The sequence below is a fragment of the Eubalaena glacialis genome, chromosome 15 (assembly GCF_028564815.1).
Source record: "Eubalaena glacialis isolate mEubGla1 chromosome 15, mEubGla1.1.hap2.+ XY, whole genome shotgun sequence".
Classification (NCBI taxonomy): domain Eukaryota; kingdom Metazoa; phylum Chordata; class Mammalia; order Artiodactyla; family Balaenidae; genus Eubalaena; species Eubalaena glacialis.
The window spans coordinates 77,038,673-77,065,405 of record NC_083730.1 but is presented as its reverse complement, the minus strand read 5'-3'; the positions used below and the strand labels follow the sequence as shown (position 1 = coordinate 77,065,405).

Genomic DNA, 26,733 nt, shown 5'->3' with positions numbered 1-26,733 from the left:
GCGTCGCTAGGCTTTACGAGAGGACGCACTACGGAAGCCGAGAAGGAGAGAAATGTGGGCGCGGGCCGTGTGGCTGGGCCTTCGAGCGTCGGCGGGCGGGCGCCGGGGCTTCCCCTCCAAGGCCGCTCATCAGGTAGAGGCCGGGGCGTCTAGGCGGGCGCCGAAGCGGGGCGGGAGGCGGAGCAGGCCCCACCCGTGACCCAAGCCCTCCGCCTCATCCTCCCCCAGGGAAGCCGCCGGGTCACGGCCGAGCTGATCGAGCACCTGGAGCGGCTAGCGCTTGTGGACTTCGGCAGCCAAGAGGCCGTGGCACGGCTGGAGAAAGCCATCGCCTTCGCCGACCGGCTCCGCGCCGTGGACACGGACGGGGTGGAGCCCATGGAGTCAGTTCTGGAGGACAGGTAAGCTTGCGACTACGGCCCTCGAAGCCTTGCCTGCGGCGCCTTCGCTCCCAGTTAAGATGAAGATTAGTGTCTCATTTCACAGAAGCGAGATGCGAGAACTTGCCCACGGTCACCCCGCGGGTGCTTTCACTCTTTCCCTTGTTCATTATGGATCCTGTCCCTCCCTTGTAAAATCCTCGAGGGCTCCCAGTGTAACTAGGAACAAAATCCGAACTGCTAAGCTTCACTTTCGAGGCCCAACTTCCTAGAGTCCCTCCCTACCGCACCGAAGTACTGCTTTTATCACTCCAACCACATTGGCTTCTTTACCGTTTCTCCAACACGCCAGATTCGTTGCTCCTCTAGGATCTTTGCATTAACTCCTTATCCTGTCTGGTTTTCTTCTTCTTTTTTTGGCCGTGCGGCATGCGGGATCGTAGTTCCCGGACCAGGGATCGAACCCGCGATCCCTTCAGTGGAAGCGCGGAGTCTTAACCACTGGACCACCAGGGAAGTCCCAGGGTTTTCTTCTAATATTTTTCTTGATTATCTTATTTTTGTTGATTTGTAATGTTTCTTGTTAATAGAATGTGAGCTCATGTCTGATTTCCTTGCTGCTGAATTCCTGTCTCAAAAATTTTAAATGTACATATTTTCTGACCTAGTGGTTCCCTATGGAAATATCTGTGAAAGTGCATCAAGATGTGTTCACAAGCGCCCAGGGTATGCAAATCTGTTTATAATACAAAACAACAGAAAAGAAACAAAAAAACCCCAGAAACAATCTAAGTGTCCTTCATGGCTAAATACATCATCATAGTACACTGGAATATTTGGCAGTTAAAAATAATGAAATAACTATATATGCTGATATGGAAAGGTCTCCAAGATATACTTAATGAAAAAGGCAAAGTTCAGGACATTGTGTATGGTATTATCGATACTTTATGTGTAATCTATTTTATATACTCTGGTGTATGCATTAAGTTTTGTTTTGTTCCCTGAAAGGGCATGCAAGAAACTATTAACGATGGTTAGTGTTAAAGAAGATGGGAATGCAGAGGGAAGTTTTTTTTGTTTTTTGTTTTTTTGGCTGTGTTGGGTCTTCGTTGCTGCGTGCAGGCTTTCTCTAGTTGTGGCGAGCAGGGGCTACTCTTCGTTGCGGTGCGTGGCTTATTGTCGTGGCTTCTCTTGTTGCGGAGCACGGGCTCTAGGCGCGTGGGCTTCAGTAGTTGTGGCACGCGGGCTCAGTAGTTGTGGCACACGGGCTTAGTTGCTCCGTGGCATGTGGGATCTTCCTGGGCCAGGGCTCAAACCCGTGTCCCCTGCATTGGCAGGCGGATTCTTAACCACTGCGCCACCAGGGAAGCCCAGAGGGAAGTTTTAACTTTTCATTTTATACCTAGGGCCCTAAACACAAATGCCTAAGGGGGCAGAGTAATAACCCAAGTAGTGAAGTAGTGTAATGCAACAGGGAGGGGTGGGTCTTTGACAAAGCAGCTTATGAATACTAAAAAGGTGCAGCCTCTACCCACCTCTACCAATTGTTGCCAAATCTTAATACATTTTAAAAGAAAATGATCTTTTTTGAAAAGCAGACTTGTTTGCTGTTTGGGACTGCAGCTTCTTAGAAAGGATGGGTATGTAGCCTATAAAGATATGGGCAGTCTACAACTCTGTCCTAGCCTTTTCCTGATGGAATTTTAAAAAATAAACTCCTGGTACAGGTGGGAGAAAGAAAGCTGCCATTAGTCAATGCCGGTAGGGAGAGCCACACTTATCTGTAACCATAACCTTCGTGTAAAGTGCTTGCTAGCCTCATGGTCTCACTCCAGTCTTTGATTCCTTCAAATCCTCTATTTTGTAATCTTGATGCTTAGGTCTAGGGAGGTTAACCAATTTGCCCAAAGTTACAGTGTTTCAGAACAGAAATCTGATGTCATTCTCCTACCCAAGTCCTTCAGGTGGCTTCCTAGTGCTCTTTAGGATAAAAAGGAAAGCTTCACCATAGCCTGTGGGGCATCATTTAACCAAGCTTCTGCCCACTTCTTCAAGACATCGCTTTCCCAGAGCTCTCCATTCTTTCCCCTTGTTAGAATTCTGGGCTCTTGCCTTTACCCCCATCTCAGCCCATGCATTCCTTTTTTTTTTTTTTTGGCCTCACTGTGCGGCATGCAGGATCTTAGTTTCCTGACTAGGGATCAAACCCATGTTCCCTGCAGTGGAAGCGCGGGGTCTTAACCACTGGACTGCCAGGGAAGTCCCCGCATTCCTTTTTTTTTTTTTTTGCCTACTTAATTTCCTCTCTTCAGATTTCAACTGCCACTTCCTCAAGGAAGTTTTCATTCTTCTGTATTGAGTCAGGTTCTCTTTCAGGACCTGTGGCTCTCATGGTATTCAAAAGAGCTGTAATTTTACATGTATTTATACATCTATCTAATTGATATTTGATTCTCTGCCCCTCTGCTACTGCTCGTCCACCGCACAGGGAGCATGTCTGTTATTGCTCATCTTCATCTAGCACTGAGCAGACACTCAGTAAATGTTTGTTGAATGTTCTTTATTATCTATGGGAAAGGTGGGAATAGAAGCGCAAAGAGCAGTCAGAATTTCCCAAGGCATCTAGAGGGTAACTATAAAGAAATGCAACTATTACTCAGGGAAGAGTTTGTGGAAAAGATGAAGAGGGATTTGGTTCTGGTAACTAGAATAGTGACTTAGTATTCAGTGATTTGCAATCTTGCCATAAATTAGGAAACCAGTTTGGGGTAATGATTCCATTTTAGATGTGACATTTGTAGGATTTTCATGTTTTGAATGTACTGCCTTCACTGACATTTGAAATGGAACCCAGTTAAGTGAAGACAAGTGTTAAATGGTTTTAGGTGATAGCCGCACTAGCTGTAAAGGTCCTGACTGGCTAACAGAAATCTCTTGGCCCGTTAATAACCTATCATTTGTTTTGAGCTAAAAAGCATTAGCATGCTTATGTACCAGGCACTAAGATTTTATATGCGTTATATCTCAGTAATCACATATAATCCTGAAAGGCAAATACTAGTATCTCTTTCATAGATGAAGAAACCAAGGCTCAGAAAGGTTATGTAACCTGTGCCAAAGTTTCACAGGTATAAAGAGGAGAATCCAGGACTTGGAACTCAGAGCTTCTCTCAAATACTGCTCTAGATATGCCCTCTAAAGTCAGCCCCAGGAATTCCCTGGCAATCCAGTGGTTAGGACTCAGTGCTTTCACTGCCAGGGCCCGGGTTCAATCCCTGGTCGGGGAACTAAGATCCCACCAGCCTCGTGGCGCAGCCAAAAAAAATCAATCAATCAATCAGTAATAAAGTCAGCCCCTAGAAACTTTATCCTTTTTCATCTCAGATCCAGAGACTGACTCAGGTGACATCTCTGATTGCAGCCAAATAACTTCAATGCTTAGGATGTCCCTCAGAGCCTTATTTGCCAAATCGATTAGCTCTCATTTCAGTCCGCCTGAAACTAGAAATAAATTAAAAGGCTTGTAGATGGAAGTAGAGTGGTGCCCAGAGAAACAACTCCTGGCAGCCTGATAGCAGGGAAGAGGCAGAAAGAAACTTAAAACAACAGCAGAACTGTTCCATTGGTCAGCCCAAGGGCCAACAGAGGCACTTCTTCTGCCATGCTGCCGTAGTGCTTTCCATGAAATTAAATGCATTTCCCACAGTTACTGGTTTAAGTGCCTTGTCTGTGAGCTTTAGAGGGCAGGGATTTCTAATTCACAGTCAAAAGTTTTCTCAACCAGGGTCTTTCATCTGATTGAGGACACAGAAAGATCAATGGACTCTTTTTTCAAGTCTCCCAAGGATGGTACATAACTAACAACTAGCCCAGATGCATAGAAGTTGTCCTACGTATCTGGGCTAAACGCTCTTATAATAGAACCCTGACTGAGAAAGATGAGGTGAGGTAGACATTCAGTCAGTCATAATTGATAGGCACTTAAAGAGCTCATCTGGTCCTGTTTGGTGTTTTATGTATGATTCCAAGGTCAAGAAAAGTTAAGCGACTTGCCAAGTGAGGGGTCTGCTTGGTGTGCCACCCTCACAGAGACCCTGTGTTCAGTAGCCTGTGTTTAAGAAAATAGGGAGGTGTGGATTTATTCTACAAACAACTCCATCTTAAATAGTAATTAGGTGGAAATTGTGATATTTAAAGAGGTGAATTTTGTCTTTCTGGAAATGTCACTTAATAGGAAACCCAATTACCAAATGAATGAACAAATCAATTGCTACCTACTGTTGGGAAGCAGTAGCTTTTAACCACCTCTTGGCAGTTGTATAGTCTTTTTTGTCAAAATCTCCAAGTGCCCAGGAACAATTAGCAGCCTCCAGTCCCTGTGGACTGGGAGGGTTGTGAGTGATTATAGCAGGTTAAGTGCGTAGGTATTCTCTGAATGAGTAGTGGGGACTGAGGGGTACCTGGGGTGTACAAACTCTTTTCGAAAAAAGAGCAGGTGCTATTCAGCGCCCACCTCCTGTTGCCCTAAGAATGCAAGCCCAGCATTATCAGACCTTCTTTTTAAACATCATTTCATTTAATTGTCCCAGCAATTCTCTGAAGCATTTTACAAACAAGGAAACTGATACATGGAAAGGATAAGTAACTTGCATACAGGCCACGTGCAGCTCTCAGTTTGAATTCTGCAGTGATTCAGAAGCCCAGTCTCTTAGCCATTTTGTTATATTGCCGAACAGAAATATAAACCCCAGAAAGTCCAATTGTCACCTTTGCAGATTACTTTTATTTTTGTTCTCCAAGTTTCCTTGAATGAGTATGAGTGCATAATCCTTGTATGGTAAAAAAAAAAAAAAAAAAATCTAGTGCAACCTTCACTTTTTTTGGCAAGAAGCTTAAGGTCTTAGAAAGATCATACTTGTTCAAGGTGACACAGTTAAGACGGTGCCAGTCCTGGAATAGAGTCCAGCTTTCCACTCTTTGTACCATGAATAAGTGTTTATCGTGTCTTGCCCAGGGCTGGGTGCCCCAAAGAAATAGAAGAACCAATCCTTTCCTAAAAGAATCTTATCATTACAACTTGGCCTTCTATGCAGCCTCTACCCAGATGTTCACGTCACACCCTTGCCCCATTGTCCCTTTAGGTTTAGCCCGCAGTCTATGTCTGGCTCAGAGCAGAAAGAGCTTGGCTGCTACCCTCTTAGTGATTGAGCAGACTGCTTATTTTTCAGCCCAGGTATCTGGAAGCCAACTCAAACCTCTTGTCATGCACTTTTAAACCTTAAAACAGTAGGGAAGCCCCATAGATGTGTTCAACTCCTGTTTGGTTTCACTAGTTTGCCATCTGGATAGTTTAATGAAACCACTAAGCCCCGAAAACAGTGTGAGATTCTTGAGCTATGTTCGTGGTACATCTAGCAGGGGCAGGTACTTTTACATCCACAAAGGTGGTTGTGATGAAAAAACCACTCATCTTAGGGGTACCAGAACCAGGCTCGGATCCCAGTGCTGTCACTTAGCAGCTTATTTATAACCACTCTTGAGCAAGTTTCTACACCTTGCTCATTTCCCATCACCCCCCCAATCCAGCTGTTTCTCTTTTTTTTTTAAGTGTATACATATTTTTTAAATATTTATTTGGCTGTGCTGGGTCTCACATGGGATCTTCATTGCTGTGTGCAGGATCTTTAGTTGTGGCATACGGGCTTTTTTTTTTTTAATTAACTTATTTATTTTTGGCTGCGTTGGTCTTTGTTGCTGCGCCTGGGCTTTCTCTAGTTGCAGTGAGGAGCTACTCTTCGTTGCGGTGCATGGGCTTCTCATTGCGGTGGCTTCTCTTGTTGAGGAGTGCAGGCTCAGTATTGTGGCACACGGCTTAGTTGCTATGCGGCACGTGGGATCTTCCTGAGGGCTCGAACTCGTGTCCCCTGCATTGGCAGGCAGATTCTTAACCACTTTGCCACCAGGGAAGCCCGGCATGCAGGCTCTTAGTTGCGGCATGTGGGAGCTAGTTCCCTGACCAGGGATTGAACCTGGGCCCCCTGCATTGGGAGCGCGGAGCCTTAACCGCTGGACCACCAGGGAAGTCCCAACCCAGCTGTTCCTTGACCATGGTTAAGGAGTGACATCACCTGTTCTGAGGACCTGTCCCTCACCCAGGCTGGGTTAGGTCCCCCTACCTAGTCCCTTGGCAAGCATTGGCAAGCCTCTGTTAGGTTTAATATATTATACTGTAATTGCCTTCTTACCTATCTCCGCCAAAAGCAACTTACCCATAGTAATCATCAAAAATATTAAACATATCAATCCTGAGGAATAATTACCACTTACCTCACAGGGTTCTTGGGAGAATCTATAAATGGTAGGCTGTTATTTGGTCTACTGTTGACTACAGCTCCTCCATCTTTGAGCAGTGACTGTAACTCAAGATTACGCTGCTCCCTTGTTCTCCCATACTTGACCCTCTCCACCCATGCCCTAGAAGCCATGTTCTGAGAAGGTAACCTTAAACTTCTGGTTTTGTAGATGTCTGTACTTGAGATCCGACAATGTGGTAGAAGGCAACTGTGCTGAAGAACTACTACAAAACTCCCATCGAGTTGTGGAGGAGTATTTTGTGGCTCCCCCAGGTATGTGTTGCCCAAAATGGCTTAACAGACTGTCCCACAGTAAACTAAGAATGCAGTAGGAACTGTGAGACCCAGATTTGCTATGTGAAAGCACTTTGACAAGTATAAAGTGGCAAAAGGGTGAAGGAACTCAAAAGGTAAAAACTTCCAGTTATAAGTTAAATAAGTCCTGGGGATATAATGTACAGCGTGGTGACTCTAGGATGTTAACTAATCTTATTATGGTAATGATTTTGCAATATATGCATGTATCAAATCATTGTGTTACACACCTTAAACTTATACAATGTATGTCAATTATCTCAATAAAACTGGAAATAAAAAAAACACATGTATTAACAACAAAAAACAAAGTATATACAGGTGGTGACACTAAGGTGGCAGTAGATTCCAGGGGTCCCATTCACCTCTAGGGGCCAGGTGTTAACAGGAATGAGCAAAACAAAAACAGGACTGAGGCAGGGAGAGATGTGTAGAGTGGCAAATCTGGAGCTCAAGCTATGCCTAAAGGGGCAGCTGGCATGCGCTGCTTCTCATTCAGTGCCAGGCAGGAATGGGAGCCGATTTTCCCAGAGAACCTGGACATCTGGCATTTTGTGTGCTATTTCCCAAATTTTAAGTGTTAATTCAAGATTTAAAAAAATAAAAAACCATGAAAAAACATACCTGCTGCAAGCCAGGTGCATCCTGTGATCAATTTGCAACCCCTAGTGTGGAGATTTACATCTTTAAACCTCACTGTAACTATTTTAAAACTCTGGGCCAACAATAAAACCCAGAACCTTGGGTAGCTGAACTGCAGATAGGTGAGCCCTCAGAGCTGCTGCACCCCTCTGGACATTGGGGAATGGGACTAGCCTAAGCACTCCAGGTAGATGGCTTTCCAAGTGCCAGCTTCAAGTTCAGGAGATGCCCCTCAGTGGAGAACAATCCTGAGCAGCCTCCAGAGACAAACATCAGTCCTCTGGCTCAGGGAATACCTCTTTGATCAAGACCAACCAATTAAAGAAAAGCTCTGGTTGAAGCACGGATGGGAAGGAAAGCTAAAAAAATTTTGAGCTCATGCCTCTGATTAACTAAACCACCTCAGTTAACTGTGGAGAGAAATAAGATTTTATAATCTCTCAGTGTCTGATAGTTGTTGCTGTTTCAGCAGACATATCCATTGATCACATATGCTGTTTCTCAAATAGAACCTTGTGTCAGACTTTGCTTCTTGGGAAAAACTGAGTTCACAGTCATAGTCTCTCCTTCCTCTCCCATATGCATATAAATGTCTAATTAACCTGTCTCTGCTACTTACTGAAAAGTGTGCATTGATTAGGCTTCACTTATAACTGGTTCTTTCAGATACTCATAGTTAGAAAAACAGTGTAATAGCTACACTTATTTCCATTGCTTATTTTTCATGACAAACCAGTTAGCTCAGTGTAGAGCCAGTTGGAAAGCAGGCTCAACTATAACATTCCTTTTTGTTATTGTTTTCAAACAGGTAATATCTCTTGGCCAAAGCTGGATGAAAAAGAGCCCTTCTCACACCGCTGAGTAGCTATTCTGGGAAGGGGTGCCCTCTAAAAACGTGGAAGTGCAATGACTATTTTGTTACGAACACTAATGTTCCCACTTCCTTCAGTCACCTGAAAAAAGTGATGGTTAGGTATCTTTTAGTAACTAACTCTTTTGAAGACAGAATTGGGAAAGATCTAGCCAAAATAAGGCAAATAGTCCCTGATGCCAACCGAAGTAGAAGGTATTGCCAGTTTCCAAGGAAATGGATCAAGTGTACTCACAGGCTGTTCTGTATGGAAGACTATATCCCCTCCCCAAAAGACTGTCTACCAAACTGCATTTAAGTGAATTTTTCTATTTATGTAACTGTTAGACATTGCATCTGATCACTATGTGACAACCTGAGTTGTCCTTTTCAGTTGCTGCTTCCATTGACTTGAGCAGCCTTTTATCTTTACTGAACACACTTAAATTTGTTCTTGGGTACCCACTTTGTTCCAAGCAGAGGGCTGACTTTCTGTTAAGGTTAGGAGGCAGCTTTGGGAGGTGATGGATATGTTTATGGCCTTCATGGTTGTGATTTCATGTGTGTATACTTAACCCCAAACTCACTGAGTTGTATACATTAAAAGTACAGCTTTTTACAGGTCAACTGTATTTCAATAAAGTGGTCTAAAAAAAAAAAACAGCCCTGGGCCTGTGACAAAGTAGGCCCCCTGCCCCATGATTACTGAACTGAACAGAATCCAAGACAGTGGGGTTTTTTGTTTTGGGGTTTGTTTTGTTTTTTAAAGCTCAGGTACCAGGGACAAATGAGACAAATTTAGGAGTGAAAGTGATAGAACCAAAACTTTTTTGGTTTTTTTTTTCCCTAACGAACTGCCAAAGTTGGTTTTGGCTAAGAATTTCCCAATGATCTTTATGCTGGTGCCCACTTTTAAAAGTCTGTTTTTAGCCTTCCCATTCCCTTCCCCTATCTGAAATGTGCCCTCTTTTCTTTAAAGCAGCTTAATTTACACAGTTGGCCTTGAATTATAAGAGAACCCTGAACCTGCCCTTGGGATTGAAGTTCTCAGACCACCATCTTTATCCCCAAATAAAGTAATCCACTCCTGCTCCTTACCAATTGGGTACAAGCTGCCACTACAACTCAATGATTTTTTTTTTTTTTTTTTTTTTTTTTTTACTATTTCAGTGTGCCTGTTTGGTGAAATCTATGAACGTAATTAAGGACAATCACACATGTCAATTATTAAATGTTTAAAATATATTTCTAAACAGAATGGGCCGACTTAAGTCACAGTAACAGCTGATCTCCGTAGAAGAGCAACCCACAAAGATACAGCACTGGTTTTTTTCCCATCATCAGGGGTGAAAAATATACAACTTGTTTCTGAACCAAAACCATAATTTCCGCAGTTAAAAATGTTTCACTGCTAATATGGCCCTGGTAGAAATTATGTAGTTTTATTTCCTTAAAAAAAAAAAAATTAAAAAAATTTCCTAAGACACTAAATCACCAATCTGGAATGTAGATTCTGAGCACAAAGCAGCTCAGTTCACCTAAAAAATAAAGAAAAAATTCCCATCACCTGTCTCAGTAGGGTCTGAAAGGAGAGAAGTAGTGTGGGGAACCCCTGCTTTGGTATGGAGAGTCACGGCCCCTTGACCCAGACCGAGACCGTGAGTAGCCATAGCTGGTGCTTCTCTCTGGATAAACGTGTATGTAGGAAGTTTCCCCCTGAAATTCAAACAAAAGGTAAAGGAAAAAATAAGACCCAGAAGAATAAAGCACACCAACACCTAACATGGCTGCCTAACAATAATAGTTAAGTATTGAGCATTTACTGTTTGCTTGGCACAATGCTATCTCATTAAACCCTCGCAATAGTGCAGGAGGTAGGTATTCTTGCCCAAGGTGACACAAATAAATGGCAACTCGATTATGTGGTAAATAACTCAGCTACTAGCTACTACTGTTAACATATCTGAATTCCTGCCACTAACCCCCAGAATCTAAGAACTGGAAAGGATCTCAGAGGTCAGATACATAGTTTGGTCCTCTGCCACCTCACATATGCATCTTTGGGTGGGTACCTATGGAAGGAGCTAACCTGTATTTAGCACCTCCCAGGTGTCAGGACCTGGGCTAGATGCTTAGTTATCTTCATAATTTAGCTTCCTGGCAAGTCTTTTAAGATAATGCTATTATTGTGACTATTTTGCATATAGAGGAACCAGGGTTCGGAGTAGGTCGGCTAAGATTTTAATAAGCAGCAGAGGAGTCATGTCCAGGCAGGCCTACCTCCAGGCCCTTTGCCCTCAGCCAGCATTCTCAGATCTAAAGACCCTAAGATGAAAGAAGCCAGATGCTTTTTCCCTCAGTGAAGTCAGTAATTTGATTACCCTTACTGAGACTCTGCTTTGTAGTATAACTGACTGACCAGGTGCTGTTTTGTTTCTGCTGCAAATTCAAGTCTTAGAGGACAGTCTGAGCAAAAGCACTGTTAACCCATGCAGCCTCCAAGCCATAAAGTTAGGAAATTATATGAATCCTTAGAAAAAGAAATGGGCCCAGAAATTCATGTCCCCAGACATCCCTAAACCCCATAGCAAGTCAGGACAGGATAACCAGCAAAAATGTCCAATTGGTGGTCTGGTATCTGGTCTCAATGGTATCAAAGGAATAGTCACCATTTGAATCAGACTGAGATCCAAAGCAGCAGCCACCTACTTGAAAGGAAGTACATCAAGAACTAAGTCCCCAGGGTGAGGTGATGAACAACAAGAAAATGCCAAGGGCTAAGGGTTCAAAGAGGCTCCTGCATCACTTTGGGAAAGGCACAGTGAAGTGACAACTCAGCCCCAGTAGCAGTACCTAGAAGGGCTGAGATGATGAGGTTGGCTTGCAGAGCCCAGACTAGACCCAAAGGAGGGAGAGCCATAATAATTAGGTTCATGGAGGGACACTGCGGATTAAGCCAGTTGTGAAAGGGTGTTATCATGGAATAGCTCACCACATTATGACAGACTGCACCAGTATTCTCTCCAGGTTAAAAATACTATGACTGCAGACTTCTCTCTGTTATGACCCTGCAGGGCTTAGGCATGATGAATTCCTTGGCTTTGTCCACGTAAGATAGATCTTTAATGGTACTGTGAGGTCCTCAAATGGCAAACGCATGGCCTGTTGCTACTTCTGCTAGGTCAGCTTCAGGTGGAGTGGTCTAGGTACAAGCTCCTCAACAGAAGGTGGGGACCCACCTCATGAGAGCGGAATTTGGTGTCATCCAGTTTACGCAGGGCATATTCCATGTCTTCTTTTCTGAGATATTCAACCATCCCCATTCCATCTTTCTGCACATCTGCGTAACAGACATCCCCAGCTTCTCGCATATGATCTTTCAGGTCCTGCCAGCTGCCTGATGGAGGAAGTCCTAGGCACAGAGAACATAAGAGAAGAGGCCACATCCTTCATCTATGTTAAGAGCCATCAAGACCTAGGGTCCCTTCTCCATCAATCACTACTTTTAAATCCTCAGGGTCCCCAAATCACAAATTTTAATAAAGGACACAAAACCAGAGAAGAACACTAAAGTATGTGTGGTAAACCACCATAAGAAGCTGGTCCTAGGATAATCTTCCAGAGACCAGGCCTTTGCGACAGACCAAGAAGTTCATCCCATTATAGGTTTAGTACCTCTAAGAATTCAGAGCCTCTCTTTCTTTGTCCTTCATAATTAATAACAAACTCCCAAGACTTTGAGTTCTAATTTTTTCCATTATGAAATTTATCGGTACCAATCATTTCTTGCCTGACTGGGTTCCCAGGACATAGGAATTTTGAAACCATCCAATAAAATAACCAAAGTGTAGCTGAAGTAACACAACGAAAATCGAAAGTTTGTTTTCCTGTAGGTGTGAATGACTGACAAACTAGACAAAGTACCTCTTAAAAGATCACCAACACTCTTCAATACAGTAGGGGAAAAGGTAAGACTCAGACGCTAAAACTAGTCGGGAGTCATACAACCCTACCTGATGTCATGAAAGGGAAATGTGCTCCTGCTCTCAAAGGCTGTGTTTACCGCTCACAGCTCAGGACTGCAGCCATTTCCTAATAGTTTTCTAAGCAGGATTTCAGAGCAGCATGGAGAGAAAAAAAGATATGCATGACATCCTGAAGGAGGGAATAGAGTTCTGGGGTTAAAAAATTACAAAGGGACACAGATAGGCAGATACTGACAGTATCACTCTTAAGCACCATGGGAGTCTGATGTGACTGTGTGACATTCACATCTAAGACAGTGCCAGGCTCCTCAATACACTTCACTCCACCAGGGCCCTAAAACACCCCTGCAATGTGCAGAAGGCCCCAGGTTTTTACCAGTGTGTTAATATTTCAAAAAGATGCATAAACCTCTGAGCTTAGCATTTCATCACTTGTCAACACTAGACATTTCGTTCTATACTTTGCAATACAATCACTAAGACTCCAAGTTGTAGTTTTGGTTTCTTTTTTACATAATTCCAAAACCACCACAAAATATGGCCTATTTTAGGATCCAAGGCTAGGTAATTTGTTCAAATCTGGCTTCTGCAATGTCTTTCTAGCAAGTCCGACACCAGGGTACATTCCAAAAGAAAATGTCTTTAGAATTCCAGCTCAAGGGGTTTTGCCATCATCTTCCCTTTCAACACTAGAAAACTCTATTATAAGAAGAAAGTTTACGTTCTATCAAGGCTGCACTATCAGTGCAATTTCATTGGCAAGGTACCTGCCTCACTGGCAGGGCTTCAGACTGTCACTGTGCATGGGCTGTTGAAAAGAAAACCCCACACATCCCACGCACTGAAGAATAACAGCTAACATTTCTTGGAGGCCAGACTCTGTGCTAAGTATTTTACATGCATCATCTTATTTAGTTTGAAAGGAACATACCTGAAACAAGAACTCGGAAATCAGATCTTCTTGTAGGAGGCCCATTCCTCCCACCACGGGGCCACCCACCCCGACCTCCGTAAGTCCTGGGGAACTCCACACGAAGCCGGCACTGGCCATAATCATAACCGTTCCTTCCATAAATTGCATCCTCAGCATCTCTGCAACAAAAAGTTTGGAGTTAGTGCTGCTCAGGAGGGCCGACTGACTTCCCAGTGAGGAACATGAGTAACAAGAATAAAAGGAAAACCTCAAGGGAGAAAAAAAACAAAAGAACAAAAACCCAGAACTTGATGCACTACTGCTTTGGTCTGAAGACCTTTCATGATATTGGAATTAAACTTTACAGCTGTCACACACAGGGTTCTCTAGGTATGAAATGATAATGAATAGACAAACAGATAAGAGAACTAATTCAGAAAAAAATAAACTGTTGACAGATTTGATTTTGCCAATAAAGTGTTTCTCTAACCTTGGTGAGCTGTTTCTCAAAATGCACACCACACACTAGTCCTTTAATATTCTTCCTCAAGGCCTAGTACATTCAAGTCTATAGAAAGAAAAACCCATTTAAAAAGAGGTAAGGCTCAAAAGACAAATGCAAATTAGTGTTTTGTGAGGAATATGGAATTCCTTCAAGTGTACCTTTTCAGCATGGTTTGGAGGACTCAGTTGTCAAAACCACTCTGGGTACAGTTTCATCAAAAGAGGTAAATATCCAATAAAGTAATACTTTAAAGTCTTTCCTAGGGCTCTAGGAGAGTTAGGAACACCAAGCTGGTTCTCCAATATTGATAGGAGAGTGAATGCCCTCAGAGGTTGAGAGGACAAACAGCTGAAGACATACTAATGAAGGCAGCATTCAGTTGTCACAGGCACATAAACGGTAATCAAGATTCCAGTCCCAGGATTAAGAGCAAAGAGGACCACATCCAGTTCAACCTTAGCTATATTCATAATACAGTGGGAGAGAGGCAGAACTGCCAGGGTTTAAGACTATGAATAAAAACTGTCCTCAGTTCAAATCATCCTCCTGCACTTACTAGTAGTTGTCTCTGCGTAAGTATGTGATCAAGATTTTACATGTGAATGTGAGTAATATGCCTGTCTCACAGGGTTTTTGTAAGAATTAAGATACTACGTGTGCAGTGCTTTGCTTGAAACTTGGCATCTAGCAATAGCAAAAGATAGCTTTTCATTATGAAAGGAATGAGGGAAAAGATGACATATCATACAGTAAGTTTGTATTCGACAGGGCAGGAGGTTCAAATCCTACCTTCCCTAGTACCCTTCCCTTTTATCAACTCTAAATCCTGTTACCTCATCTGAAAATGTGATTAGTAGCACCTAGTTTATAGGCTCTTGAAAATGCTAAATGATACATAGTATGGTACATGACACATAGCAACTTAATAAACACACGGAAACTGTTACTAATTAATAGACGTGCAACCTTTTCCAGTTTAGGTGTGTGTGAAAATGCCTAGTTCCATTTTTTGAGGCAAATGGCAAGACACTAGGAATGAGCTCCGTCAGAGTTTTCAGCCATCAAAGGCTTAGGGAGCGTCCAGCCTCCTCATCCTCAAACGCTCCCCTTGCCTCGTATCACCCCCCAAGATGGGCAGGACACCCCACGGGCAGTCCTCGTAGTGAAGCCCGCAGGGCGCAGACTAGGCAAAGCGCTCCCTCAGCCAATGCTGGAAACCAGCGAGCGAGTTCCGATTTACCCCGAGTGTAGTAACCAACACAGGGCGAACCAACAAGCGCAGTGTTGAAAGTTCCCAGGCCTTTTCTGGGGCAAGGGCCGACACTCTTTGCAAAGTCACAAAGACCCCCTTCGAGCCGGTTTCGGGATCTAGAGCTTCCACATCCTCGGGGCCCTTAGCATCTAGCGGTGCCTCCCTTATTAGACGAGGAACAGTGAAATCAGAGACCCCCATAAGACTGTTTTAGAAGTTTTCCCAGATCCCTGACGCTTTTATCAGAACGAGGCCCTGGCCGTGTGGGGCGGGGCGCGCGTGGATGGAGATCCGTTCCGTCAAAGAGCCCCTTTACGCCCTCCAAAGGCATCCCCACCCCGGCACTGTGCGCCCCACAACGGCGAGTCCCAGCTGGGAGGAGGAGTGGGCAGGGAGGGCGACCCTTCCCTCCTCACCCAGTCCCCTCCGGGCCGGCTCAGGGGCCAAGCTTCCCAAGCCCTGGGCCGCTTTCTCCGAAAGGTGCCTGTCCTACCGCGAGGGAGAGAACGGGCATCTGTACCATCCCTGAGGCCGGTCTGGGGGGGCTTGGGCCCTCCCAAGACCCGGCTTTTGTGTTTCTAAGTAAAAAAAATAATAATAGAGGAAGTGACGGAGCAAAGGACTGCCCGGAGCCCCGCGGCGAGAGGAGGCCTCAGCCTCCACCCGGGGGCGCCGTGAGGGGTCTGCGGCGAGGGGGGAGGGGAGGCCCTGGAAGGGAGCGGGGAGGGGAGGGAAGGCGGGGGCCCGGGGCGTCGGGCCGGCCGGCGGGCTGGCGGGCGGCGCGGGGCCCTCACCGCGGGTCCTCGAAGCGCACGAAGGCGAAGGGCACGAGGCCGTGCCGGTTCTTGAGCTCGATGTCGCGGATGCGGCCGTACTTGTAGAAGAGGTCCTCCAAGTCCTTCTCGCGCACGTCGGTCGGAAGGTTCCCCACGTAGATGCGTCCGTCGCCCTCGCCGCCGCGCTCGTCCGCCCAGCCCGACATCCGCACCGCCCGACGCCGCGGGCCTGCCGCAGCCCACGTCCCCGCCGCCGCCTCAGCCGGGGTCCCCCCGCAGCGTCCCCGCGGGCTCGGAGGCGCTCAGCCGCACAGCATTGTGGGAACGGGAACGGAAGCGAAAGGGTCGGAGGAGGCAAAAAGAATCCTCTTAAAGGGGACGCGGCTGCGACGACTGCGCGTGCGCGTGCGTCCCCTGTAGGTGCAAAGGGGGTCGGGGGGCGACAACCGGGAGAGAGCTTGGAGTCAGGCGATTTGGAGTCAGTTCCCGAAGGCAAGTCACTCGCCAGCTGCGTCGACTTGGGCAAGTGACTCAGGCTCCTTGGGCCTCAGTTTTCTCCCTCTGTAGCGCTGTCTACCTCACAGGTTTTTGTGAACATTTGCTGAGGTGACACGGGTGTAGCGCTCAGGGTGGGCCCCGCGGGCCGTCACTCTGCGTGCAGGGCGCCGCAGGGAGTCGGCCAGGGGCTCAGGCTGACCCCGCAGCGGACTGAAGGAGTCCTCGACGGCCTCAGGTCTGTAGCCCTCTGGGCCACCCTGTCCCTGTTTTACAGTTGCTTAGAACCGAGGGTGTTAGGTGGATTAAAATGGGTGTAAGAGACCTGAGATGGGCTCCATAACTGGACTTGAAATTTATCGGAGACAAGGAGGGAGTAAAAGAATCATTACTGGGAATTCCCTGGCGCGCGCTCCCACTGTAGGGGCACGGGTTCTATCCCTGGTCGGGGAACTAAGATCCTGCAAGCCGCGCGGCGTGGCCAAAAAAAAAAAAAAAAAAAAAAGGATCACAACTGTAGCGACTGTCACTATAGAGTGCTTCCCGCGAACTGTGCTTTTAATCCTCACGCAGTATGGAGAGATTCCAATATTACAGGTGAGAAAACGGAGGTATCATAATGGGGTCAGGATTAGAACCCAGAGCCATGCTTCCAGCCTATGCGCTGAGTCCTTCAGAAGCTCGGGAGCTCAGGTAGACTCCCACCTTGGAACGTTTCCACATTTACATTCCATTGAATGCATTTACATTCAGGGCAGAGCATTGAACCTGGGGACGTTACAAGAATGAGGTCTTGCATCTAGAGTCTTGATCTAAAAAGATTTTTCATGTTAAACATGAAACCTCTGGGGCTTCCCTGGTGGCGCAGTGGTTAAGAATCCGCCTGCCAATGCAGGGGACTTGGGTTCGAGCCCTGGTCCGGGAAGATCCCACATGCCGCGGAGCAACTAAGCCCGTGCGCCTGCGCTCTAGAGCCCGTGAGCACATCTACTGAAGCCCGCGTGCACCTCAACGAAGAGTAGCCCCCGCTCTCCGCAACTAGAGAAAGCCCACATGCGCAGCAATGAAGACCCAATGCAGCCAAAAATAAATAAATAAAATAAATAAATTTGTTAAAAAAAAAAAACCTCTGTGGATTGATGGATGGGTAGACACATGAGAAAACAAATACAGTAGAACGTTAACTAGAAGGTGGGTTAACTAGTAGAACTAGTAGAATCTAGATGGTGGGTGTATTCAGTGTGTTCACTGTACCATTCTTTCAACCTTTCTATATATTTGAAAACTTTCATAATAAAATGTTGGGGGGAGTTATGAAACAAAAACAAACTCTGTTAGTGCTAGCAATAGCAAGAGAATAAAACCAAATATTTAATTTGTAAATTTATTTATTTATTTATTGGCTGCGTTGGGTCTTCATTGCTGCTCGCCAGCTTTCTCTAGTTGTGGCGAGCGGGGGCTACTCTTCATTGCGGTGCGCTGGCTTCACATCGTGGTGACTTCTCTTGTTTCGGAGCGCGAGCTTCACTAGTTGTGGCACACAGGCTCAGTATTTGTGGCTCAGGTGCTCTAGAGCGCAGTCTCAGTAGTTGTGGTGCATGGGCTTAGTTGCTCCGTGGCATGTGGGATCTTCCCAGACCAGGGATCCAACCTGTGTCCCCTGCATTGGCAGGCGGATTCCTAAACACTGCGCCACCAGGGAAGTTCCCTGATTTCTATATTTTTATTTGTGCTTTTCTGTGTTTATGAAATTGTCTGTAATTAGCATGTACTACTTTCATAATTGGAATAAAAAAAATTATTTCTAAAATAAAACAATCAGAACCATCTGTTGTATTCTGGATTATGTAAAACTTCTAGTTGCTCTTTCCTGGCCTTCAGAAAGCAAGCAGGAAAGAGCCCTGGCCAGAGTATATAGGAGCTTATGTATCCTAAAGGCATCCTAAAGTCCTGATGCCTCCCCATTTGGGGGGGTGCTTAGGTGTACTAAAACCACCCTCTGAGTCCTACCAGTCCTACGTGATTGTTGCCTGGAATGTGCTGGTGGAGACAGTTGGGTAGTCTCCTAGGGAGAGAGAGGTGGAGTCAGCTAAGTGACCTAACAGAACTCTAGGTGTAAATAGTAATGATTCAACTCGTCTTGTGCAAAGTCTTGCAGCTTGTGATCACCAAAGAAGTTCATATGTAGCCTAGAAAATGTGCCCAGATCTGGGGATGTGACAAGTACAGCCTTTCTGGATTAGGAGGAAGGCAGCTAAATTGCTAAGAGGCATCATCCAGGGAACCCCAAAGGTGGATTTTGTTTCTGTGAGCCCAGGTACTAACCTTTGCAAGTTAGAACCCAAATGAAGCCCAAATTATGGCCTAATGCTAAAGAGGCCCATGGATTCCATTCTCTACCAAGGCCACAGATGCTAAGCAGGGACACCGTTTTGAGCTTTTGCTCATCTGGTTATTCAACATCATCAAGTACATGCTATAATTTAGGCCCTGGTTGCATGCAGTAATACCATTCTGTCCTCAAGGTGTATATTCAAGTTGTTATTCAAACAGTCAATTTAGAGCACAGTTGTGATAAGGGTAAACTGCTGTGAGGCCACCTAATGCAGTTTTAGAGATTATAAGGGAGGCTTCCAGGAGGAGATATTTAGGTTGAGCCCTGAGGGACCAGTAGGAGTTAACCGTAGGGAAGGAGAAGGCTTTTCAGACAAAAAGGACAGCATGAGCAATTGCTCAGATCATGAGATTATGGCAGACCAGGGGTGACCCCCACCTCCCTACAGTATGGCTGGGGCAAAGAGTTCAAGTAGGAAAATGGAGGGCAAAGGAGCTGAGGCTGGGGCCTGCAAGGCCTAGTAGACCGTATTATGGAGTTTGGACTCTACTGAGGGCAGTGAGTAGCCATTGAAGGGTTTTAAGGAGTTATGTTGGGATGAGACCTTCTCAGAAGGAAGTGGCAGCTGATGGGAGATAACAAGTAGGGGAGGAGACTGAGAGCTAATTTGAATGGAGGGTAACTGCAGGATAGTAGGGAAAGGAAAGAGAGTCAGGGAGAGATGTGGCAGCAGCTGCCATTATAGGGAAACTTGGGGAAAGAAGAGAGATAATTAAAGGGTCAGTGTAGGAAGTATTGCTGTGTAATCGCAGTGTAAGCCCCCTCCTGTGACTTCATTAAAAAATCTGCATTATCCATTAATGATTTTAGAGTTGGAGTCATATTGTTCCGGGAAGATATGACAGTGTGCTCAGATTAGCCCAAAGGTGAGTATAGGTAAGAACGGGGATAGCCCTGGGTGGCCTATTGACTAGCAGGTTACATGGGGAAGTAACATGGGATTGGGTGCAGGGAAACACCAATGGGGAGACCACTGCTGTCATCCAAGCAAGAGATGCCAGTGGTCTGATGTAAGGTGATAGAGATAGATGCTAAGGAGATGAGATATTCCAAGGACAAAAATCATAGGACTTGGAGATAGATTGGTCGTGGGAGCTGAGGAAGGAGGAGGAGTCCAGGTCGATTCCCAGGTTTCTGGCTTGGGGTACTGGCTAGGCAGTGGTATCGTTCTGAGACAGGGAATAAAGCAGAAGGAACTGATCTGCAAGAGGATGAACAACGATGAGTTCAGATACGTATGGAGGAGGTAAGAAGGAAGGATAAGAAGTGTGATGGCTCTAGGCTCTATGTGCCCTCTCCGAGAACAGAATTCCAGGTGCATGACCAGGTGATGGTGGATGGGCATTGGAGTCCTCTGATACGTGGGATAGGCCTGCCCTTCCCACAGGGTGGGGCTTTCACTTAAGCTGTATGGGAGCTCAATAAAGTTCATCATTCCTAATATGATGATAAGAATGGCACCAGTGGGATTGTCTTCAGATTGAAAAGAAGCCTTTGGCCTTGGCAGACTGTGAAGAGTTAATGCATTTCCCACAGCAAGCCATTTACTCCCTACTAGGGAGTAGGGCAGTGCCCAATAAAAAAAAAATAATAAAGCAACACTGGGGATGAAACATTCTACGAACCTGCGCATCTGGTTTCCTCCCTTTCCCTATGACATCAGTCCCCTCTGGCATCCAAGCAAAATGTTTTCTTCTCTGCCAGCCTCAGTCATGAGCTTCTCCCAGACCCTGGCCCTTGGGAGCAGTGGGCAGAAGAGGAAGTGATGGGGGAGTAAACCATCGGTGGGAAAATGAGTCATCTCAGAGAAACTGGTCCAGGCTGGCAGAGAGGGCTTGGGCTGGGTCGCTGTGGAATGTGTTTCTGGCCACTGTACCCTAGGAGCTTTCTGTCATTCTTTGCCACTTTATTTGTGCGATGGAGTAAAATGGAACATTCTGGAGAGCTACATAATTAAGAACTGAGCCGTGCAGGAGAGGAAGGGGACAAGCAGCAGCAGAACTAGGAGATCTGGAGAGAGGGTGGAAGGGGGTGCAGAGAGCTTTAGGGAAGCAAGTGCCATGTGTAGGTGGATGAGAAGAGGAGAAAGATGGGAAAGATAATTCAAGAAGAGTTGCAGTACATTGTGACTATTTGGTGTTTTCTTAAGAGACTGCAGAAAATCGGTAACATTTTCTATTATTTTGGGGTAATGAACTGATGTTTCTTTGAATGTGGCCAGACAAGTAGGAACACGAGGGCCTGGTTTCATATGAGGTACATCTAAAGCAGTAAGCATGCTGAATCTGTAGCAGCCTCATTGCTTCATTTTTGCCAACTTGCTGTATTGTGAGATGGAGGCCTCAAATAGCTTGTCATGTCAGGGCTGCTTTTTCTCGGATCCGTGGGCTGCAGGGGTCAGTGAAGCACTGCCTCCCCTCCCAACCCCCCCACGAAAGTTGTAAAAGTTGAAAGTTGTGAAAGTTGTAAAGTTGGATGCAAAATATTGCACGTGAGCAAGATAGTCTTGATTCTGGAAGCATATTCACGCAGGGCTATCCAATAGAATTTGCATGATGATAGAAACGTTCTCTATCTGAGTGCAATATGGTAACCCCATGTGGCTACATGTAGCTCTTAAGCACCTGAAACGTGGCTGCTACAGCTGAGAAACCGAACTTTTAATTGTATTTAACTGTAATTAATTTTGATTTTAATAGCCAAATGTGGCTAGTGGCTACCATACAGGACAGTGCAGTTTATCATTTTCAAGGGTCTGTAAACCTATACCCCCCAAACTCCCCCCCGGAAAAGTTAAGAACCACTAGGACCAATCCCTTTATAGCCCTGTTGTGTTGGCACATAGTAAGTGTTTAATCAACACCTGTTAATTTTTTAACTAGTACTTAAAGAAGAGTAGCTCTAGCTCCAGAAAAAGGGAGCTGAAGTACAAAATGACAAATGGGCTTCTCAATTTCACCAAGTTTTATTTTCTAAGCCCTAAGTTCCTTACCCTTGACCCAAAACTTTTCCCTAAACATTTTCCACTCTGTCACATACCTTGGAAACTTATTTTATGGCACAGTGAACCAGAAGCACAAGCAAAGGGTGAAAGGGGTGTGAAAAGATTAACAACAGTGCTGATAATGTTTTTTGATGCAGCAAGAGGATGCACTGATTTAATAGAATCCTAACGCTTTTGCACTCAATCTTGTACTAAGCAGATTTTTAATGAACTGCATCGATATAATTTGGTAACAGCACCTCAAAAGCAAACACATTCCTTAAAGGTAAAAACAAATATGGGAAGTACCTGCAGATTTTATAAGAGTGAAAAACAAAACAAAAACAAAAACAAAAAAACAAACCCCCAACCTTCCAAGCTGTACCTCCCCCAGTGCTAACATGTGCACAGTAGCTAAATTTCCTTCTGTCTGGCTGAGGCTGGCTCTCCCCCTCAGCCAGCACATGTGCAGGGCTTCTGTGAATGTCACATTGACAAACGTTCCCTGGAGCTAGGCAGCTGGGGACCAGTTTCTTTTGTTATTCCCTCCTTCTCGTGGGCTGCCAGTTTTTCTTGTCATGGCAGACTCCTTGAGAGTGCCTGCAGGAGACTAGGGTTTTTTCCCTCGTGGAACACTCTGACCCCAGCTCTAAAAGCCCAGGCTTGTGTATGTGGCATCTGGGACTTTGGTGGTTTTCCCCACTCCTTGCCCACTTGACATTTGTTCATTCATTCCACCGGGTATTTACTGAGCCGCAGAATAGCCTGGCTCTGTGCTGGGCGCCAGGGACACAAGCGTTATCAAGACCCCCACTGTTCACAGACAAAGGGGCAATGGCAATGGGTGCTCCTGCAGCTCTTAACCCAGAGCTGAATGGGGTGTTCAGGGAAGACTTCTTGGAGGGAGTGGCTTCTGAGCTGAGACCTGACGTACCAGCTGGTGTTAACCAGGTACATGAGGAGAGAAGAAGAGCATTCCAGGCAGAAGGAAAAGCATGTGCAAAGAAAGCTGGGACGACTTCTGTCGCTTTGGGGAAGCTACCCAGCTCAGCACAGTTAGGTGGGGCTGAGGAGTGTTCTTTCTTTCTCACTCTACAGCCGCCAGTGACTTAGGGTGAGAAGCCCTAATGTAAATCAGAGCCTGGCTGGGTTAGATTATACATGTAAATCCCAAGTATTTCAGCTGCTCATACAAATGTTTATTGTATATCCCTGACTAGGATGATTGTAAAGGGGATGAGATAGGCTGGAGGGAGGGGAGAGCCTGAGGGGAATATAGTCTCACAGTCTCCTAGGGGAGCTGTGCAAAGCAAAAGGGTGCTCGTTTGGAAGCCAGAAGGAAAGCAGAAGAGAACCAAGCAGAAATCCAGCGATGCCTCCTGGGCCTGAGGAAGAAGGGCCGCAGGGGGTGCTGTATTCAAAATGCTAGGATGTTTATTAATAACTATAATTCCCTAAGGAACTGGAAGCATCCTCGAGGTCCACCCAGAGGGGACTTGCTACATGGGAAACGTGCAGTTCTGAATACCACGCAGATGTGAAAAAGAGCAAGTCCCTATACGTAGTTATGAAAAGATGTGCGAGATATTTATGGAATGCCTACTGTTGGCACTGCGCTAGATGCTAGGGTGCCAGCGGTGGAGGGGACAGTGTCTGCCTCCCAGAGAGAACCCCGTCTGCATCCCTTTATCTTGGCCTTTGTGATTTGCCTTCACCAGTCTCTCCCTCATCTCCCATTACTCCCAGATTGCCAGCTTCTCCAGGATCTGCTGTGTCTGAAAGCCTGTACCGCGTCTTGCAGGGGCTAGTTCTTCTCCTTGGAACATTGATTTCTCCACCTCTGCCTCCCCAGTCTTTAGCCTGACCAAATCCTCCTTGGCCTTCAGGTCCCTGACTTAGTAAGTTAGTATTCAGTGATGCCAAGACCTGTGTGACCCCACTTTGTACCTCGGAAAGGCCTAGGTGTCCCCTACTGCTCCTTTCATTCCCTCAGTATTTTTGCCAGTTGATTTGTCTAAGCACATTCTAGAATCTTTTTATCAAGTTCTATATGGCATCTTCTAGTTTTTTTCATTGGAATGGTGTTATATCTATAAATTTACATGGGGAAAATTTTTCCATTCTTGCTGTATTTGGCCCTCCCACCCAGAAGTTTGGTATCACTTTCTATTTATTCACATCTTTTTTCTTCTTTTCTCCTATTTGTGGCTTATAATTTTTATATTTATTGAAATCTATATCTGTAGCACTGTGCTGATACCCAGGGACTACCTGCGGTGTCTTTTTTTGACAGCACCTCTGACACCAAATGTGTCATTTTTCCACACCAGTTCTCCAATTTTCCAATGCCAACTCTGTGTCCAACAATTCACAACTACCCAGGGTTAGTGCAGACCCCCACAGGTTAAGGGCTTAGTCCCATAAGACTTACCCTCAGTTCAGATGCCAGCTGAAAATGGGGTTACCAGTCTACCCACACTTCTTCCAGGCTGACTATAAATTTGGGGTTCCTATAGACTGTTTATCCCCCAAAATTCATATGTTGGAACCTAACCACCAATGTGATAGTATTAAAAGGTGAGGCTTTGGGGAGATAATTAGGTCATGAATAGGATTAGGGCCCTTATAGAAGAGGCCTCAGAGAGCTCCCTCACCCCCTCTACCATGTGAGGACACAGAGAGAAGATGGCCATCTATGAACCAGGAAGTGGGCCCTCACCTGAACCTGCCCATGCTGGCACCCTGATCTTGGACTTCCAGTCTCCAGAACTGTGAGAACTAAATGTCTATTGTTTATAAGCCACCCAGTCTATATAATATTCTGTGACAGCATCCTGAACAGACCAAGACAGGAGTCATGAGCATGGAGGTGTTATTCAAAGCCTTGAAAATGGAAACTATGAGAAGTGGTCCAAAGACTGAGGCCTGGAACACTTCTTCCTTTAGAGGCCAGGGAGAAGAGGTGGAGCAAGTAGATGAAGCTGAGGAGGAGCAGCCAGTGAGCCAGGAGAAGAGGGAGAGTCCTGGGGATACTGGAAGCCAAGCGAAGAATGAGCTTCAGAGAGGAGGAGAGCAACTGTGACAAGTACATCAATGAAGGACGCTGAGAACTGGCCACTGGATTTAGCAGCGTGGTGGTCACTGGTAACCTTGATAAGCTGCTTTGGTGGAATGGACTGGAGAGTGAATGGGAAGTGTCTTAGTCTGTTCAGGCTCCTACAACAAAATACCATGTGCATCTCATTCAGTGTCCACTTCCTCTACACACAAAACGTAAACTCCATGAGGACAGGAGCCAGGTCTGAGTTGCTCCCTTTCAAGTCCCTAGTGCCTAGATGGGGGCCTTGTACCAAGTAGGTGCTCAATAGGTATCTCTTGAAATAATGAACAAGTGACTAAGACACAGGGCAGGAACTCTCAGTATTTATCCTCTAATTGGCCAAAGCACTTAGGCAAGAAAAAATTAAATAAGTAATGGAGCTTTTCTTGGGCAGGTGCTGAGGGAGGTACATCTCTGTACCTAGCACCTAGCTCGGGGCCTGGCGCACAGTGAAAGCTCAGAGAATGTTGCTAGCTGAATAAGCATTACCTCTTATATCTGCACGTACTCCTCCCATTGGTGGTGATCTCATCAAGTCCCATGGCTTTAAGTGTCATCTATAATCTGATGACTCCCCAAATTATAGGTCTAACCTGGACCTCTTCCCAGAACTCATATATCCAACTGCATTTTTTTTTTTTTTCCAACTGCATATTTGACATCTCCGCTTGGAATGTCTAATAGGCCTCTCAAACTAACATAGCCAAAACAACTTTTTGTTTCTCTTTTGGCCAGCCTTCCCTATCTCAATCCATTCTTCCCATTGTTCAGGCCACAAGTCTTGGAGTCATGCTTAACTCCTCTCTTTCCCCCACACCCTGCATTCAATTAATCAGCCAATCTGTCAGTTCCACCTCCAGAATATATCCAGAATCCAACCACCTCTCATCCTACCTCTGCTGCTACCGTCCTGGTCCAAGCCACCATCACCTCTTACCTGGACTGTTGCAGTAGCCTCTTCCTGGCCTCTCTGCTCCCACTGGCTTCCCCAAACTCTATCCTCCACCCAATAGCCAGGTCATCAAGTCTTGGCTCAAATGGCACCTTCTCAGAGAGACCTGCCTGGAAACCTCTATTTAAGACAAGATCTCTCACTCTGTCCCCTTTGGTTCCCTTAGTCTATTTTTATCCATTGAACTTAGCAGGGTCAGACATATTTTTGCTTGTTTATTATCTTTATCCTCTTTTTAGAATATAAGTTCCATGAAGAAGGGATTTTGCCTGTTTTGTTCTCTTGTGGATCCCTAGTAGGGTTCTGGTCACCAATTATGATGGAGTTTCCCTCATACCAACAAGCAAGTCTCTGGACACCAGCTGGGTGTCCTACAATTCAACTCAGTTCTGACACCATCTACCTGGAGAAGACATCAGATTCCACTGTCAAGGGTTCAGTCCTACAAGACTGCCCCTCGCCCCACTTAAGATGCCAGTTGCAAGCCCAGGTTGTTACCTGTACTTTTGACCAACTGGCTGTAAGTCAGAGGTGCCCACGGCCCCCTCCTTGAGTTCCATTAATTTGCTAGAGCAGCTCACAGAACTCAGAGAAACATTTTACTTACTAAATCACTGTTTGTTTGTTTTAAACATCTTTATTGGAGTATAATTGCTTTAAATCACTGGTTTATTATGAAAGGCTGTAACTCAGGAACAGCCAGATGGTAGAGACACAAGGTATGGGGAAAGGGTGGGGGGCTTCCGTGTCTTCTGCAGCGCACCGCCCTTCCTGAACCTCCATGTGTTCACCAACCTGGAAGCTCTCTGAACCCTGTCCTTTTGGGTTTTTAT

General features: G+C 45.6%; 3 protein-coding genes across 4 annotated transcripts in view; 2 read left to right on the top strand and 1 right to left on the bottom strand.

Moving 5' to 3' along the window:
• The first annotated feature begins 16 nt into the window (after positions 1 to 16).
• On the top strand, positions 17 to 9,945 carry GATC (glutamyl-tRNA amidotransferase subunit C). The gene is made up of 4 exons (XM_061170258.1): positions 17 to 133; positions 229 to 401; positions 6,906 to 7,009; positions 8,502 to 9,945. The coding sequence occupies exons 1-4, from the start codon at positions 53 to 55 to the stop codon at positions 8,552 to 8,554; spliced, it is 411 nt and encodes a 136-aa protein (XP_061026241.1). The 5' UTR covers positions 17 to 52; the 3' UTR covers positions 8,555 to 9,945.
• The window catches only part of DYNLL1 (dynein light chain LC8-type 1), a 39,216-nt gene continuing 12,805 nt past the window's right edge, over positions 323 to 26,733 (top strand). The window contains exon 1 of one of the 2 annotated variants that reach the window (XM_061170262.1): positions 323 to 401. The gene's annotated coding sequence lies outside the window, so the exon portion shown is untranslated. Of the gene's footprint in view, positions 402 to 16,404; positions 16,468 to 26,733 lie in introns of those variants that run through there. The other variant, XM_061170261.1, reaches the window with a different exon arrangement.
• SRSF9 (serine and arginine rich splicing factor 9) lies at positions 9,764 to 16,301 on the bottom strand. Its single transcript, XM_061170257.1, has 4 exons — positions 15,994 to 16,301; positions 13,461 to 13,621; positions 11,783 to 11,955; positions 9,764 to 10,259 (listed from the first exon to the last, which is right to left on the bottom strand). Exons 1-4 carry the CDS (start codon positions 16,179 to 16,181, stop codon positions 10,116 to 10,118), a joined length of 666 nt encoding a protein of 221 aa, XP_061026240.1. The 5' UTR covers positions 16,182 to 16,301; the 3' UTR covers positions 9,764 to 10,115.